Source organism: Pelecanus crispus, chromosome 4, assembly GCF_030463565.1.
Source record: "Pelecanus crispus isolate bPelCri1 chromosome 4, bPelCri1.pri, whole genome shotgun sequence".
Lineage (NCBI taxonomy): Eukaryota > Metazoa > Chordata > Aves > Pelecaniformes > Pelecanidae > Pelecanus > Pelecanus crispus.
The window spans coordinates 26,404,023-26,421,955 of NC_134646.1; the positions used below are offsets into that span (position 1 = coordinate 26,404,023).

Here is a 17,933-nt window from a genome sequence, read left to right on the forward strand (position 1 = left end):
TGTTTCAAAAACCTGCTGCCTTGGGGATCTGCTCCTACTGAATTAACCTCCCAACCCAAGGACCATAAGGCACTGGCTGAGTAAGCCACACGCTTCTGAGCTTTACCTTAACACCCACATGGAAGGTGTGACAAACACAACTCTTGCACAGTTTCAGCCAGCTTTGCAGCTAGCTCTTGGTTCTGAAGTGATTTGTATTTCACATCTCTCTCTCTCCCAAATACATACACATACACTTCCGCTCCTGAGGAAGACTTGAGTCATGTCTGACCCTAAAGAGGCCAAGTGTCATAAAACAGCAGTCTCATCTACTCACTCACTGCTGCCGGTCTTCAGCTAGGCTTTCTTTGAGTTCAGCTCAGATGGGAACCTTAGCCAGTACTGCAGCCTTTGGCCCTGCAGATGTGACAGTAAGCTATTCACAACTCAAGTGATACAAGGTACTTCCTGATGACTGCAAGCTTATCACTGGGTATAAAGCAGAGAGTCTTTCAGTTACAAGCATACTGTTGAAGGCTGAGCCATCCACCAAACAAGGTTATCAGGTGTTAAAGCTCTGCTTTCCATGGAAGCATAGGTGTCCGCATGGGAGTTAAGAGAGAACAAAGAAACTCAAGTACTGTGATGAGGATGAATAAAACCCGAGTGTGCCAAAGGAATTAGGTGGGTCCTTTCCTGATTATCCATAGGCACTGGAAAAATTCTTTCCTATCTCTGGGGATCTCTTCTCAGATGCTGAAGTGGCTTTATGGATTTGGCCTTTCAGCTCTCTCCAACTCAGTTCTGTGTCTGCACAGAGGAGACATCAGTGCTGGGAAACTGCAGGGTACTTTGGTCGAAACTGAAGTGTGCTGAAGCAGCTGAGAATCTGCACCACTGAGGATGCAGAGGACAAAGTGAGCTCCCATTGCACCCCACTGATCTCCTTCACGGTGGTGGCCCAGAGGGCAGTTAAGCAGAGGCATTGGATTGAGCTAGCAAGCGCTGTTTGTGAGCCACAAAGCGGCAGGAACGGTGCAGAACTGCAGAGAACTACCAAGTAGCAAATGCTGCACTTGACAGTCCTTGGGCTCCTCATTCATCTTAGCAGCACAAAGAACGGGAGGGGTGTGTGTGGGGAGGGAGGTGCATGGCACCTACCTGTGCCTCTGCTTCTCCCCCCTCGTAGTGAGAGAAATGTGTTAACAACCTCTAAAATCACCATCTCCCAAGGGAGAAAACTGCCTCCTACCTTACTAGCTCTAGTACAGGGACTCATCAGTGAGTCCTTAAACTGACTGAGAACAGGCACAGTCATCAGAACTACTCTGCAGCATTTTCCTGTGGTATTGCAAGTGCCTCTGCAATACTCAGTAGAGACACTATTTGTAAATTAAACCCACACTAATAAAATTTATCAGACAGGACAAACTTCAAGAGCTGTATTCATTAAAAACTTTCCCCAACATCTGTACTTAAGGACACAGAAGATTCTCTTATCACTTGAAGTCACTGAAGCAAGACATCTCTTTCTCAAAGAGATGTCCTGACACACAATACTGAGTCCTGAAGCAAGAATTACTTGATGAAATTCATTACTTCAATAGAAATATTGGGATAGGCAGTAGTTTCCCAGGGGAAGTACCCAGATATCATCTTAATATAATCCCCAACCATTCTGCCCAGATCCAACCAGTTGGTTCTGTGTTGGTTTCAGAGGCTGAAAGGATGGGGGAGAGCCCAGGTGCCTTGTGGATGATGAGACAACAGGAGAAATCCATGCCAGTCCATCCCATGGCTCAAGGCACTCATGGAGAGAAAACAAACACCTTGCCTCTCCCCCAGCCACCCAGTTAGCCAGGGAGAGAGCCACACTACACTCACACCTGAGGAGCATCCATCCACCCAACCTATGGCCTGGCTTACCATCACATGGGAGCAGGAGAGAGTAGGGGATCATGGACAGGGCATAGCCCCAGAAGCAGGGGAGGGTACAGTGTCTAATGCAAGAGTCCACAAAGACACATGGACTAGGACAGGGAGAAGCAGCCCGACAGCAGGCCTGGGAACAGCTCTGGCCAGAGGAGAAGGAGACAGGGAGATACTAGGTGCCTGGGAAAGAAGCGTGGCATAGGCTGTCCTTGAAAAGGGGAAAGCCCAAAACATCTAGGAGAAAGTATCAGAAAGTTATTGTGGTGATAAGAAGAGCAGACAGGTACATTTGCAAGTCACTGGCGGGCAGGTTAAAGGCTGGCGTCCATTTCTATTGAGCAACCAGCCACATACTGAAGGGGTCACATGCTGTGGCTGCTTGGTATCCACTACTGTCACAGTTAGACACCTGCCAGCCTTCAGCTGAGACAATTCGCATTAAGATGGGCTTGATGAGGTACTCATTTCAAGCTCTTCTGAATGCACACCTCCTTCCCTTGGGGACAAAGATGACTTTCCACACTGGACACAAAGCCCCTCCACCGTTCTCCCTGCACACAGGGCAGCTAGTGCTGCTGCCTAGAGCAGACAACTGGGATCATCCCAGTCACCCAGGTCTATCTAGAGCTGGCTGTCTCAGCTCCCTCCACACTTCGTGGTGGAAGAGCGGCTGAAGAAGCAATTCTTAGAGCTGGGCCTTGGAAGTCTCCCCCAGGACGCTGTTAGTAAGAGGGTAGTTAGGGCCTCCAAGGCATTCTTGGGAAACCCAAAAGAATTAATACATTTTTGTGGAAGAAGAAAAAAAAAAATCCAAGTCTGGTGCAGGAGTTGGAGAAAACCAGTGGGTAAAAGTTGTGCACATCAGCCAAGCATTAAGTGAACCCACTATAAAATAGAGGCTCCTTGGGGAAGGAGCCATTAAGGGTGTGACTATGCCCCTTTTTATCCAGTGTGAGAGGGGACCATCTGGCACAGTGCATTTTAGCTTGGCAAGGGAAGAACGACTGGTCAAGCTAGACAAACGAGGAGGCTCTGGTGAGCTGGAACATCTCTTTCCACAATGGCATTCAGTCAGGTCTGATTTTTCAAGAGAGCACAAAGGGAACCCTCACAGCCACTTGCAGGAAGCCAGGCAAGGAGCAAAAACCTTTCATCATCTGTTCCTCAGTCCCCCCAGCTCCACCCCACAAGACATATTCCAGACTTTCCAGTCAGCCCTGTCATGTTGACTGGTGCACGAGCTTCATCAGCTCTCTGGCATGATCTCGCTGCATTCCCTCCCACTTTCAATGAGATAAGAGTCCGGAATGTGGGAATGTCGTTTCACGTTCACACAATGGGTGTTACTACTCAACTCTGGAAACCAAAGCAAACATCAGGATGTTTGCTGCCAGTCCCAAGGAAGGCATGGGATGACTTCCCTATGGGAGCAAAAACATTTTTCCTGGTGAAACATCAACTCTGAAAAGAGCTCCTTTCAGGGTTGTTCTGGGGACAAAGAAAGGAGGCTTCATCAGGGAGGGATCATAGAAGGGAGCGCTTGGCAGGCAGTTGCACTCACTCAGGTAATTTGAATACTTCTGATTATCAGAGATGATTCACTTCTGTTCACTTTGCACCAACTATTGTGAAAGACATTGCATTTATCTGCATTGTCTCACTGTTTCACAACTTGAGCTTAAGGTTACTACTATGATATTAGGAAGACTTGGACATCCAAAACCCTGGCACCAGCTGGGGAAAGACTGCAAAGGATTTTGGTAAATCCAGACAAATCAGGAAATGTGATAAAAACCTCAACTCTTTCCTCCTCTATTAAAGAGATGGTGTGAAAATCCTGAAAATAAAAATGCAGGTGTTCAGAGACAGCTGTCTGTCAAGAATTCAAGAGGATGTTTCTGTCTCTGGAAAGATTGCTTTGATTTTTATCACCACAAGCTGAGTTTTGCTTTTTTTTTTTAGAGAGAATCAGGACTTACAAGGAACATACTGTTATTCATTAGTGTATGGAATCACTTTAAATAAGCTTATGGACAATTCGCAATCTCATACATCCTTGTTAGATGGAACACCTGGAGCTAAAACCAAAACAAGTCAAGGTTTATGGCAGGGACCATTTCTATCAGCTGACCTAAAATTACAGCAAGAACTCACCAAATTTGAGAGAGGGAGGTAGAAGTTAATGGCTAAATTAAAGACAGCTCTAAAGAAAAGTGACAGGAATGAAGGAAAGGCAACAGTTCTCTGTATGTTTGTTATGGTGTTACTTATCAGGTACAATCAACATGCTCTGAAATAATGGTTCTCACTGCTCAACCAGCACTGGTATTTACTGTCACTACTGTCAGAAGTGCTCAACACCCATAGAGGAGACAGGGTTTCTAAAGCATTGGCTTCTACTCAAGCATCTAAATTAATAGCCATGTTCAGAGGAAATCTGACTGCGTTGGACACTGTCTGAAAGAACTTCTTAGCTAAAATAAGTGTTTCCTTTCCAAAGGAGCCACTTTTTTAAAAAATGAAGAGGGAATGGGTGGGAGAAAGGGATACAACTTTACTCAATGAAGCGTTCCTCAGACTTCTCCCCAGCCCTTGCCTTCCTCCCACCTCAGCAATAAACAATGTCTTCTTGGTCAGGGAGAATGTTCCCTCTCCAAGGTCCTATATCACAAGGTTAAAAGCCTGCAGTTATTAGGTAATAGTTGTAAAGTGGTAGCACTTAAGTAACTGCAGCTTATCTAAGACTCTATAGATACAGATATGCACCAACAGCAGGTCTTGGGAAATATGGTATGGTCCCTGGTGGGCAAAGAGGGTAGAAAGGAAGCAAGTACAGAAAAGAGGACAGCTTGACTAAGATCTCCAAGGCCCTCAGCAGTGGAGCCAGGAAGAGATGCTAGCACTGCCAAATCCCTATATAGCACCCTACTTCTCCAGAACAACTTTCACCACAGCTCACATTTTGTTGTGGACAAGTGGCATGGCCCTAAATTAAATGACAATGGGGAGCAAAGCATTGATTGTCCTATTAACTGAGTATCTGTGAAAGGTTGCTAAACAGGAAAGAGATACGCATCAGACTCTGATGAATGAAACACAAAAAGATACAAGCACAATCACATGCTTATTGCTGTTAAGAGCTGAACTCTGTAATTATTATCTGTGGGGAAGTGTCTCAAAGAGAAAACAAGAAAGGAAATCTCAGTGTGTCTATTTATTTCCATAGCTACTGTATGACTGAGAGCCACTCAGCAGCCTCTGCTATTTGTAGGAGGGTTTCCCAACAAAAAATACCAAAGGCACAGGAAAAGGGCTTGTGTATTATTTTCTCAACACGCAGCAATAGCCTGACAGGTAGAGTTCCCCACCCCGTAAAGGAGAGGGTGTAAAAGCATGCTTTCCTTAGGAACAGTGGGGCATAAATCACAAAGCCAGGCTCAGGGCAGAGAAAGAGAAGACACACACAAATGATTAGTGATCTAGGACAAAGCTGAGATTATTGTCAGTATCTGCTTCACCACTGCAGGGACAAACAGAGGTGATGTGCTAGAACAAGCAGACTGGCAAGTGCCTGGTCTGCCAGGTATGATCATGACTCTCACGCTATCCATTTCCCAGGTCTGCTAACCATGGGGGCTCAGGGTACACCAGACACCTGTGGTCTAAGAGCATGCTGTTCACATTAATGACTCTTGTATTATCACACAGTCCTTAACAGAAAGGCACAACAGTCCAAACTTACCAGTCTCTCAACCCTCTCGCTCAGGTCTCTAAACCTTCCTGAGGACTGTCTGGACAATTCATTATTGTACCGGATGTTGGTGATTTTTACGTTGCCACTGTAATAGAACAGCTTCTGATCTGTAAGGGAAAGAAGAGGAAAAGGCAATACTCCAAGCACCAAGACAGATGAACTTTAGAGAAACACCTGGGTCTGACTGATATCCAGACATCTAGGGAGTGGATGAGCCTTCACCTGTATCCAACCCATTCAAATACAGCTTCCAAAAGCTAGGAGCCCAGGAGCAAGAACTCAGCTGAGTTAGGTGATCTAAGCCAAGTAGTGACAAAAAGCCCAGTTTACCCAGCAGTTACATTTGTGGCCAACCAGCAGCACTTTGTGCTCACACAGGATCACAGGCTGCATCTTGCTGGTCAGCTACCTTCCTTCCTGGCCTGTATGCCCACTCAATGCCAAGCCCTGGCAGGCGGCTGCTGATGATCAGGGCAGGGGAACAGAGAAAAATCACACAGAGACGAGCGGAAGGCTCTGTTTGTCACTCATGTAAGGGAGACCAGAAGACTTGTGTGTTGAGTGCATCACAGAAGTAGATCACAAGGAAGATATGAAAGGCGTGAAAGCAAGTGAAAGCAACAGAAACCACAGCCCTAAACCACCCTGCGCAGCAGGAAATGCTCCTAAGAAAGTTGCAAAGATGCTATATGAGGAAGGAAAGAGAGCTCTAGCAAAGCAGGTGGGTTTTCCTCAAATGAGCTTTAGACAGGCTGATGAAAAGCAAACTCCCAGCATTGTGTGGCACAACAAGCAGAAAGGAAATGCACTAAACATACGAACAGTGATATGTTATGTAAAACTTACCATATGCCAGAAAATAAACGAGGACACCAATGGTAATAGCTGCTGCCGCTGCTGTTCCAATAACAATTAGAGCAATTTTCCAGGGCTCAAGATGTCTTATTTTGATGGCTGGCTGATGAATTCTGGGGGGGAAATAAGAACAACAATGGGAGAAGATTAATAAGAGATCCTTTCCTATTGACCCCCCCCCCCCCCCCCCAAAATGAAGCTAAAGTTTCCTCCCTCAACATCAGCTGATTCTTCCAGGAGTATTAATTAACTTCTCACCCAACACCCTTGAAAATGAAACCACAACTCAAGACTATTTTGAAATAGATGTTGGGATATGCATGAAGTCACAGAACACAGACAGGGTTTGAGGGTTTGCTTTTTTTGTTATTATTAGGGCCAAATTAATTAGGAGTCCCACTAAACACTTTCTTATGTGAACCCCCCCGAGTGGAAATTTGCAAGAATAAAACTTATTTTTCAGCTAGGTGAACTTTCATACAGCAATGTAGGCAGCTTTCAGTTGGTTAAACAAATCGGTTATCACAGACACCAAAACTGCTTTGTGCAATAAAATTGGCAAAAAGCACCCCATGTTTTATATAGTACTTATCTATACATTATCCAAGCTGCTAAGTCCATTTCAGCCTGCAAAGCAGGGCTGGACAAAAAAGAGAAAGATTTCAGAGGGCTGGCCTGCGCTTCCTGTTTTACTCAGACTAAATCTAAAAGCAAAAGGCAAGCACTGCTTTAAGCAGTATTTGCTGAAGTGATGGACTGACAGGAAAGGGCAAGGACATGCAAGCAGACCAGGGAACATAGGTAAGAAGCCTCACCAGATGCTTCTGTCTGCCATGCTCTTAATTACACAGGTGCTAATCCAAATTGACTCAAGGAAAGTCAACAGTCAGTAGGTCAGTATTGTACTTAGACAAAAAACTGCCTGAAAAAGGTTACTTAGAGCAAATTCTGCCTTTGGCTATAAACTCAAAGACATCTGAAGATCCTTAAAGCCATTTTTCTATTATGTTATCAGCCATTACAAAATACAGAACAGGAAGCCACAATTTTTGGCAGAGAGTCCTTCATTCTAGAGCCAGCTACCTCACTCATGCAAACATGCACACCTTCAGGTTAAGGTACAGCCTCCCCCAGGAAAGCAGGCTGCAGGGATTGTCTGCTGAGGGTATGAGGTATCCCAGTGAGTTCCCACATTCATAACAAAGTACATATAGCTCACTTCCGGAACGCATACCTCATGAGCCATAAGTTTAAATACATTAAAATAAGTTGAAAATAATTGCAAGCGACCACTGCAGCTGCATGCAGGAATGAGACAGCAAGTGCACTGTGCACTGTACATAAATATCAAAGCAGTTTCTGATATTTCATTCTAATTTCATTGTAAAGCCTTACAATTACAGCATTATTACTTCGGCTTGGAAAACAACTTACTCAGGCTAAGTATCGTGACATTTGATTGAGTGGAAATGGGAATACTTATTTGTCACTCATATCTGTTCTGACTTGTCCTGGATCTCCTAGCTAGTGTTTCCTTCAGTCCTGCTATCCTCTAAACCAGCTATTAATTAACCTCTCTTCTCATCTGGTTTGCTTCAAAATGCATCTGTGAATCCACAGCAGAAAAAAAAAAAAAAGATGGAAATTAAACACTCCTGTTAAGAGTTTGGAGGTGAGCAGCTTTGAAGTTACTTCTGAGGCTACTGTATGGAAGTTGCCTTAAAACTTTAACTGGAGAAATGAAAAACATGGACATATAAATAGTTAGGACTCTGCCTCATTAAGAATAATATTTCTAAATAGTAGCTCTTAGGTGAAACCATAAAGTCAGTGGCAAGTTCAGCTTTAATTTGTCATGTGGGTTCATTGGGGGTTTTTTCCCCACCACTAGCAGTCCTTTGCATGGCTTATATGCTTTGCAAATGTTTCTACTATGTTCGAAGTGAGACTAAGTTACAAGAAAAGCCAACGAAAACAAATACACACACACATTTAACTTGACACAACTTACTCGCATTCATTCTTGTAGATACTCCCATTTAAAAGCAGTTGTCTTGATTAAGATGCACGGAAGGAGGTCTTTCAGCTGTAACGATCCTGGCATAGCCCCAAACCAAAATGCTGGGTTTGAGAAGCCCATTTGAAAGGCTGAATGCCACCTCCACTACACCACAGCAGGTGAGCGTGAAGAAATTACTGCCTGTCATTTATCAGCGAAAGAGCAGTTTCAGACCAGAAGTAGCATGGCTGGGACACAGTTAAATATCGAGTACTACAATTTGAAACCTTTTCAGCATTCTTTTGTACATAGTATAACATTTTTTATAACTCTTATTATTTCTTCCCTTTCAAGTTCCATGTTATCATTTAGCAAACAGAAACCCCAGTCCACAACAGTTACTCACATGTGTAATTTTAATCACACATGTGACTTTCACTTAATTCATGAAACCTGTTTGAGAGCATCATTGCAAAGAGGTGCAGAGGGGACTCAGCATCAGCTTCTAAACTGAATTTCCTCAGACAAGAAGCTATTTGATAGATACATCTTAGAAAGTCGCTTAATTGGGGTGGGGGGGACACCTGTTTTGGACTTCCTGGGATGTCAGTTTTTTCTTCCTTTTTTTCTGAACACACTTTCCCATTCCTTTTAAATAACAACATGAAATGACGGTTAAGGTTTGCTCTCCACTCCTAATTTGTTTTAAAAACAAAAACTGGTTTTAAAAACAAAAGGTATTTTTAAGTAAAATGTCCTTGGTTAGGCTGTACCATCTGGATACTTCTCCATTTGAATAAAGTGTAGACTGAGAACACCAGGAGGATTTCAAATCCAGGTTTTCAAAGATATCTGTGAGACAAATACACAAGATTGCTGGGCTGATACTTTTCCATTCCCATTAACTTTGAGCTTTATTGTTGCTTTGCTCTGTCTCCTGAGGTTCATTCCTCAAAGATCAATTATTTCACCTGACAACATGTCCCACTGTGTGAAGTTGGACAGTACTTATAGGGATTCAATACACAGAAGAGAAGTAACTATCCCAGAACTGAAACAGCTTCGATCCACATGATGACCCATCAGAGCTTGAATACTCTGCAGAGAGCTGATACAAGTTCAACAGTGGGAATTTATTTTCTCAGATCAAGAGTCAAACAGTCCATGCTAACTCCTTGGGAACTATCTGCTCAACACACAGGGAACAGGGAGTGTAACCTAGAAATGCACAGGAGGATTAAAAACACTCCAGCTGAGAAGGTCACCGAAATCCTCCAGAGTAGAAATGAAGATTTTAAGCCTGAACCAAATACCAGCTGAAAGCCTCCACTGACCTCAGTGGGCTTTCTGTTGGATTCCTTCTGCCTGCAGCCTACATGGTCCCACCCTCTACCCTAGAGACTCTGCTCTTTCCCAGACAACCATGCCTGCACAGTAATCTTAAATACACTGCAGTCAGGGACCGGATTTCATATCTCATCAGAAGACTGCCAAGTCCCAGATTAAGATTTGTCTGATTAGGAAGAGGAGTGAAATATTTGCTGGCAAAGAGAAACAACAAAAAACAGTATAAAATTGTCCACACTGACATAACAATTTTACTTGGTTGTCCTCTCTTTGTTTCCTAATCATTCCTAACACTGTCTTGGCTTTTTCAATTGGCATTCACCTGGCATTTTCCTAGAAATACCCACTGAGACCCTTCCTGAGTGGTGGTAAGTGATTTGGAGCCCTGCATTCTGTACTTGGGTTCCCGACCATCATAAGCACAAAGTGGCCCTCCAGGAACCCCTTCCTCAACAAGGAGCTCACACCAATAAACACAGAGCCAGAGGGATCCCTCCCCTTATGCATTTTACAGGGCAGACATAAGAAGGACACACCTAATTAGGTCTCCTGACTTTTAGTAACAGAGGAGTATTGGGGGGGAAAAAAGCAGTCTCAAAGAAAAATCTTACCTAATATCCTAACTTGTTTTTTTAAGGGTGCTATTCAATAAACATATCATAATCATCACATTAAATCATGCATGCGCTTGCCTCACTGCAACCTGAAACTGTTAGCTTACAAAAGAAATAAGAGTGTCTTTTACCTATTGGAATTTAGATTCACTTCTTGCAAAGAAGCAGAATTACAACTGCCTTCTCCGAGTCAAAATGCCTGCTTCAGAGGAAAAGCCTCAAAGGTCTTCCTCACCAGAGTAGAAAGCACGCTCTGACACCTGTGGGAACTCCTCCATTACCTGCAGTGAGCTTCGTATCAGAGACAGTGTCTAGCTAAGTCAGCATGCACCATGAAAGAGAACACAGGCTCTGGTTTGGCATGCACACACTTACAGTGTCTGCTCAAGAAAGGTGCTGACAGGACAGCATAACAGCCAAACCCAGAACAGTCACCTAAAGATGATCTCTTGTGGGCAATTAAATGTCCTTTATTTTTAGTATAAGGGAGGCATGTTTAGACAGACAAATTTTTTCCACAATTTTAGAATATATGTGGTACTTCCCTATTATTAAGGTGCTTTGAGAAAAAAAATTGATAAAAAACACTGTATCAGCCTTAGCAGTCATGGCATTTAAATCTGTTTACTGAAATAAATCTGTTTACTGGTATACGAAATATCACTGTAAAACAACTATACTTACATCACTCCTGAAGAGTTCTGCAAGTCTGACACAACAGACCAGCCCTTCTGTCTTTGTGATAGTTTGTGTGCATCTGTGACAGCTTATATCCACTGAGAATCTGGCCCAAAGTATCCAGCTTTTCCTGTAGTGTGGAAGCTTACGTTTCTGGCTGAACAATAAGTTTTTCCATATATTATACTTTATAGATAAAGAACAATTGCTAGGCTGGGTAGATAATCAGCGAAATGCTGTAATCTAGCAATGTATTTTCAGTGAACCGAGATGGACAAATTTGTTCATGGGAGAAATGCTGCTGAAATTATAGAAGGCTCCTTAGACAAGAGGTTCAGCTGAGACTCTGAAACCCCAGACATTCTCCAGTGGCAGAGAAACTGGACAATTCCCATGTTCAGTTCTGTATGAAATCTGTGCTCCTGTTATCACCAAATCTGTCCAAAGACCACATGAAGTTTTCAGATTGTCTTGTATCAGAAGCATGTAAAGTTAAGCCATCCAAAGCTTTGTTGGCTCGACTTCATTCAGAATGAAGATCTCTGTGTAACCAGAAATACAGACAGGGAAGGAATATATGATAGAAGCAGAATGACTTGATTTTAAAAGCTTATGCTGACACAAAATGCCCAATCATAAAACTGTGAAAAAAATTAATAAAGTGAGGCACTTCTGCAACACCCTCTAACAGGAACAGCAGAGGCCAGAAAAGCTGCTGGGTTTACATTGGGGCTTGCTAATGTTAGTTAATGAAGATGACAGGACCTCCTCCTGAGCCTTAAAGTCTATTCTCATTCTGGTCTTCCTGTCTAAAATGGTCAAACTGAGTGACTGTGGCAAGGAAACACAAATAGTACCTGTTCCATACAAGTCCATACACAGGTGTGGTGTGTACCAGAAACAAAAGTCTTTCACTAGGGTTTCCTGGAATCAGGATCTACTCTGGGGCAAACCAAGCAGAAAAGGTTTCTGTTTGGTACTGTGCAGGAACTATATCTGCCTCCTGCAATAATCAAGGTTAACTCCCACTAATGCCAATGGGACATGAGTGTCCTTGCACCTGGGCTGGTATCCATTTCCTGCTACACCTCAGCAGTCTGTAATTTACACTCATTTTGCCCACCTACTGCATGACAAATTGGTGCAAGTAGCACTGCATTTCCACCCACATATTCACTTTTAGACTACCATATACAACACCAGCTGCTCTGTACCTCACCTTGCCAGGGCACAAAGACCTTCACAAGGAAGTTGTGGGTAGGACACGGCATTTGCTTCCCAGACTGCAGGACACAGCACAACAGAGGAGGGACAAGACCAGCAAGGCTGTCTACTCCACCCAGTTTTCCTTAGCAGATTTGCTTCCTGAAGGATTTTATGGAGCACACATTCCAACTTAGCTTGAAATGTTGTGAAGAGAGGCATCTTGGAACTGGATAAAGCTAACGCTGAAGCTCTGATCTTATAAGAGAATAAGGCACAGCATGATGAGCTCAAACAGCAAGGCTTATAGCTCCATACTCCGATCTACATCCCAGCCCAGCAAAGAACTCTGGACATTTAACAGGCTACACAGGGTCTTTGATTAAGACCAGGCAGTCTCCATCCCTTCCCAAATGTGTAAATATTTAATTATCCAACACAGATTTCCCATAATGTACTTCAGATTTTATAATAATCTAAAAAACTATTTAAACAACTAAACCCCTTCCTAACTAGGAGGCAACGAAACTGGACTCAGTTGTTGTTTAACTACCCTCTAGCACACTGTTATTAAAACTATTTACACCACTGTTGATATCAACATCTATTTTTAGATTTACATCTAACTGGCAAAAGGAATGGCTTTTCAATTCTGCTAGGTAGAGAACTCTCACCTAGTTTTCCCTCTTTATGTAACATGCATAAACTGGTATTCACAACTGATAGGGACTTCTTCCTCACCTGACAGTTAGAGCAACATAGCTTTTAAGGTATGGACATTAAACAGGGCAGAGGGTCTTTGAGTATTGAGCAGGGTATCACTAAGGAGCACGGTATCACTAAGGAGCACAGAACCAAAAGCTGAACTCAAGTCTTCTCCTGGCAAAGTCAACACTGTATTGACTAAAATTATATTGTCCTCACAAAATGAGAAAAACACTTAAGTAGGCATAAAGAATAAGTTTTGGCAATCCAGAAACAACATTTCTATTTCAGCATGTCCAGAAATTATTAAAAACCCAATTTTTTACAATGCCAAGGATGGAAACAATAAGTAGTATCTTGCAATCATCCACAGCCATTTGCTCAAAGCAATGCCAGAGAGGAGACTAATAGTGTAGTCTTTAGCAATCACACACAAAAATTCAGCCATCCAGCCAAATCATTAGGGTGTTAAAAAAATCAGATTCTTTTGGATTTTGTTTCCGAGGTCATATTTTTAAGCTTCATCAATCGTTGAGTTAACAACAAAAAACAAATTCAAGGAAGACTGAGCATCTCATATTGCCACATGAATCCAGGAGACAGAGCATTAAACAGAAACAACAAATTCCAGGAGGCTCACTATACATTTTTGACCAGATCCCTGCTCCGACCCAAGAGAGCACAGTAGAGTGTCGCAAGCTGGGAGACTTACTTTTGTAAAAATACTCGGAACTTTCCAGCACCATCTTAAATATCGTTACAGTAAAACAAAACTAAGGATATCCCGCATCTCTGACTGCACAAAATACTTTCAAGATACAAACCACCTTGTTGTTTCTCCCTAGAAATCATGGCTTCTTCCTTAAAAGTACTAGCATCAAAACTGGAATGATGAACATGTATCACTATATGAACACGTATCTCCTTATGTAGTTGTGCTGCCATCACTGATTTAACTGGGACCTTTTGCAGGGTTTGGGGGAGATAATATTGCCACTAGACCTGACCAAAACCCATGGTTTCCCAAAATTGTGTTATTAACATTTGATTTGGCACAAAGGAGCTTCCTGAATTCTGCACTGCTGCAATAAAAGTCTTCTGGGGACTGGGTAAGACAATCACAAGGAGGAAAGGTTAAGTGTCAACCTAAGCCATCACATCATCTTTCTAAACAGAAAGCAAATCTTTGTGCTCCTGGCCACGCTAGGGAAGGATTTCCCTCTGCATTTCTCACTCCAGCCATATATTATTCTCTTCATTCAGACCACAACTTCCAAAACCTCCCTTTCAGCCTGAAACTTACTATTTAGCTTTCCCTCCGTCTACCACCCCTTTTCAGGCTGCACATTTCAGATGGATCCATGAGGTACCCTAGATCTAAAAGGATGAAAGCGGAAGAGATAGAGCAATAAGGTCCAAGGTCAGGCAAGAGAACAAACATTTCTTTTCTGGATCTACAGATGTCCTTGAAGTCCTAAAGCTCTCCCATAGACAGCATCCCTTACCACCATTACACCTCCAAATCAGACTTGCCGAGTTAAAACATGCCACCTACTTTTGAAGATCCCATGGTAGATCCCGGTAGGTCTGGTAGCCTTTCTGACCACCAACCAAGGCTTGACTAAAGTCTGGACTACGTAGCGAATGCTGCTGGAAAATGCTGCAGGAATCGCGTTGACTGGTGTGACGGGAAGGGAAAGGTGTTGAATGAAGATCCTTCATTGAGGCACGGCTGGCGCAACACCCAGCACCCTGTGGGTTATTGCAAAATGAGGGAGCAAACTTCAGAATAAAAACAAACAGAGGTGAGCATGGAGTTGATAAGGAGACCTAACCTTCAGATCAGCTCCGCATCAAAGAGCTCCCCAGGCAGAGATGGACAGAGCAGATAAACCAGCCCAGGCAAGAAGACTTGTTCTTCACCACAGCAGAACAGGAAGTGCGTGAGATTTCCCTTTTCCAGCACTCCCTTTCTGTCCAACTTGTAGCCCTACAGCAGGCCTTCTCCTGAGCAGCAGCACCTTCTACTGTACACTCACTGTAAAACCCACACAGGAGAGGCACCACACTGTCTGCAATGCTAAGTCACTTGCCTCCTGAGATAGCGAACACAAAGGCCGAACACAAAAACAAATACAGACATAAATGGCTTGGTCAGCCAAGCCTGATCTCCCTCGGTGCTCACTCCTCTACAGCTGTCCTGGACTCCCTTGGCACCAGGGACATGGCAACTATAAGTATCCAGCCTGCTAATTACATGTTAGTCATTTAATGGTTGGCATAACCCCGCCTGTGGAAAATGCTTACTCTGTGAAAAGGGCCACCAATCTCCTTGGAATTCCCTTCTCCCAGCACAAACATGATTCTTCAGAGCCAGCTGGAAAGAGGAAAAATGGATATTCTCTAGTGAGAAATTCTGCATTTGCATCTAAAATCCCAATCCAAAAAAGAAAACTATCAGAAACCAAACTTCTGGTTTCTAGTCTTTGATGCACTTCAGTTTGTGCCAAAAAGTTTGACGTATTTGGTTTTCCAATGAAGTCTCAAGATTTCATAGTCATTTTTATGGGAATACTCATTATCTTCCAGAAGAACCTCAGAAACAGAAGGTAAAAAAACAGCAAGAGGAAAATTTCACCTAATCATACCTAGTCCTTTTCCATCTTTCCCCAAAGATGCCCATTCACAGGCACTTCAATGCAATTATAGAAGCAAGTGTCTGGACAGCCCATTTTTAGGCCAGCGGGAAAAGCTGAGCACTGCTGCACGGCATCTGCTATTTCTCCAACATTGATTTCTTCCTTTGCTTTGATCAAATAAATTGCTTTTTTTGGCTTCTCCTAGCTCCCTGTAGAAAGGGCATTGTTGCAGTTACCTGTCAGGTACTAATATCCTCCCTGGGCATTCCCTTCCCCACCCCGCCCAGCCCCATTATTTTATTTTTCAAGATTAGTAAAACTCAAAAAAGTTTGTGGCAAAAGGAAATCCCTGCTCCACCCAGAAACACACACACCCCCATAGGAACTCTGACACTCGATGGAGTGCTAGAGATCAATTACAAACCAATTCAATCCAGGAGTCAAGAATACCTTAGAATTCCTCAGTTTAATTTTTTTTCCTTTTTTAATATTGTGATCACAAAATCTGTCATGCTTACAAAACACACTCCTAGAATAGAGAAAGCTTAATTAAGTTTGGGATGTAACGCAAAGAAGCGCATAGCAATTTCTCTCCAGAATGGTCAGGCTGAGGCCGCGCATAGTGGTCTACTCAGAGGTAAATGTTGGCAGCATTGTTAGTGGGTTACTAACATTCGTTTCTTCATTAGTATTTACAGACTACTAATCAGGTACCCTGAGTACCCAGGCCAAGCACACTGGGAAAAGGTGGCCCTTGAAGTGTTTACCCTGTAAGATGCACAGAATTTTCCCTGATGTGCCCAGTTCAAAGGCCAGCTCTACCCACCTGGGTCAGGTAAAAAACATATTCCAGCAGAAGCAGGTTTTAGCAAACAGCTAGAGTTTGAGATAAAAGTTACCTGACATCTTGGGCTCTGCAACAAAGTTTTGTGAAGCCAAAGAGCATTCATTAGAGGAATACCAGGTTGCAAAGGGTCTCAGGAGGTAGCGCTAGAGAAAGGGTCTTGGACAACAGATGAATGAGCTTCTGGTAACTCAGAGCACACAAGGACAGACCTTCCTGTTGTGGCTCCAGAGCATGAACAACAGAGATAGTCCAAAAAAGTTATTTGATTTCCTTACAATCAAGAATTTGTTGTGATCTGCGTTAATAAAAATTGAAGTAGGTTGCTTTTGTTTTCAAATTAATTAACCATTAAAATGAACTGTCCTGGAAAACAGTGGAAAATAACGAAACACACTTGCCTGTGTCAGATTATGCAAAATCAATTTACACATACCTGTCCCCCAGGAACAATAGTACAGACAGGCCAAGAAAAGACAATCATTAAGGAACAATTTTCCCCACAATAAATTAGCAAGTTGAAGTGCTTGGTATTAGTAAACTAAGGCAATTACTAACCTTTTTAGTTAATACTAGGGAAGCAGTACGGAAACTAAGTATCAAAGCGCAGGGTGGATATCCGAGAACGTGGGTGCACAGGATTTTGAGAATGAAAGTGTAAAAAGATGCAATGACCATTCTCTCCGTTTAACCCTACAAAGTCAGCACAGCCAGTCAGACAGAGTGCTTGCCTAAGAACGGTAATAACAGGCTACCTTGATTTGTGTTTGCATACTTACATAGGCTCCCTGGCTGTAGAGACAAAGAACGGCTTTAGAGAAGACCATTGGCCAGCCCCATAGCAATAATATCTTTGGAATTTACAAGCAAAGATGTTTTACATAATTATCTACCAGTTACTCAACCCAGGCCATGAATTTTAGACCAAAGACAGTGGTCAGTCATTACTCTTAAACTGAGAAGTGAATGTTCTTGCCAGCGATATTTAACAGAACTGACAGATGCACTGTTAAACAGCATGGCCTTAAATGACCTAAACTAATTAGACCTGCTTTGAGCAGGGGGTTCGACAAGATGACCTCTGTACATCCCTCCCAATCTGAATTACTCTGTGATTCTATAAGCATCTGATAAGACCAAACTGGTACACTGCGATGAAATCCTTCCCTAGGACAAGTCCACTCATTTTCCATCAGCACACCTTGACAGCTCAGTTATGGCTTCAGGCCTCCTCCTCCTCAAAAACACAAAGGCATCTTGCATTTGGCCTTCAAAATTCAGGGGAAGGTCTAAATGAGCTTCATTTCTTTATACTTTTTAACTTAAGCTGTGAACATGCTACACAACTCTACTGTTTTGACAAAAAAAAGGTCATCAGTTTATT

General features: G+C 43.0%; 1 protein-coding gene across 1 annotated transcript in view; it reads right to left on the reverse strand.

Annotated features, from left to right (window-relative positions):
- LOC142593440 (transmembrane protease serine 11E-like) overlaps window positions 1-14,788 on the reverse strand; it is a 47,269-nt gene extending 32,481 nt beyond the window's left edge. Inside the window, exons 1-3 of the mRNA XM_075709503.1 lie at window positions 14,622-14,788; window positions 6,512-6,633; window positions 5,654-5,772 (exon numbers count right to left, since the gene is read on the reverse strand). Of these exons, the coding sequence (XP_075565618.1) occupies window positions 5,654-5,772; window positions 6,512-6,633; window positions 14,622-14,788 (408 nt within the window). The remainder of the gene's footprint in view (window positions 1-5,653; window positions 5,773-6,511; window positions 6,634-14,621) is intronic.
- Window positions 14,789-17,933: the final 3,145 nt, after the last annotated feature.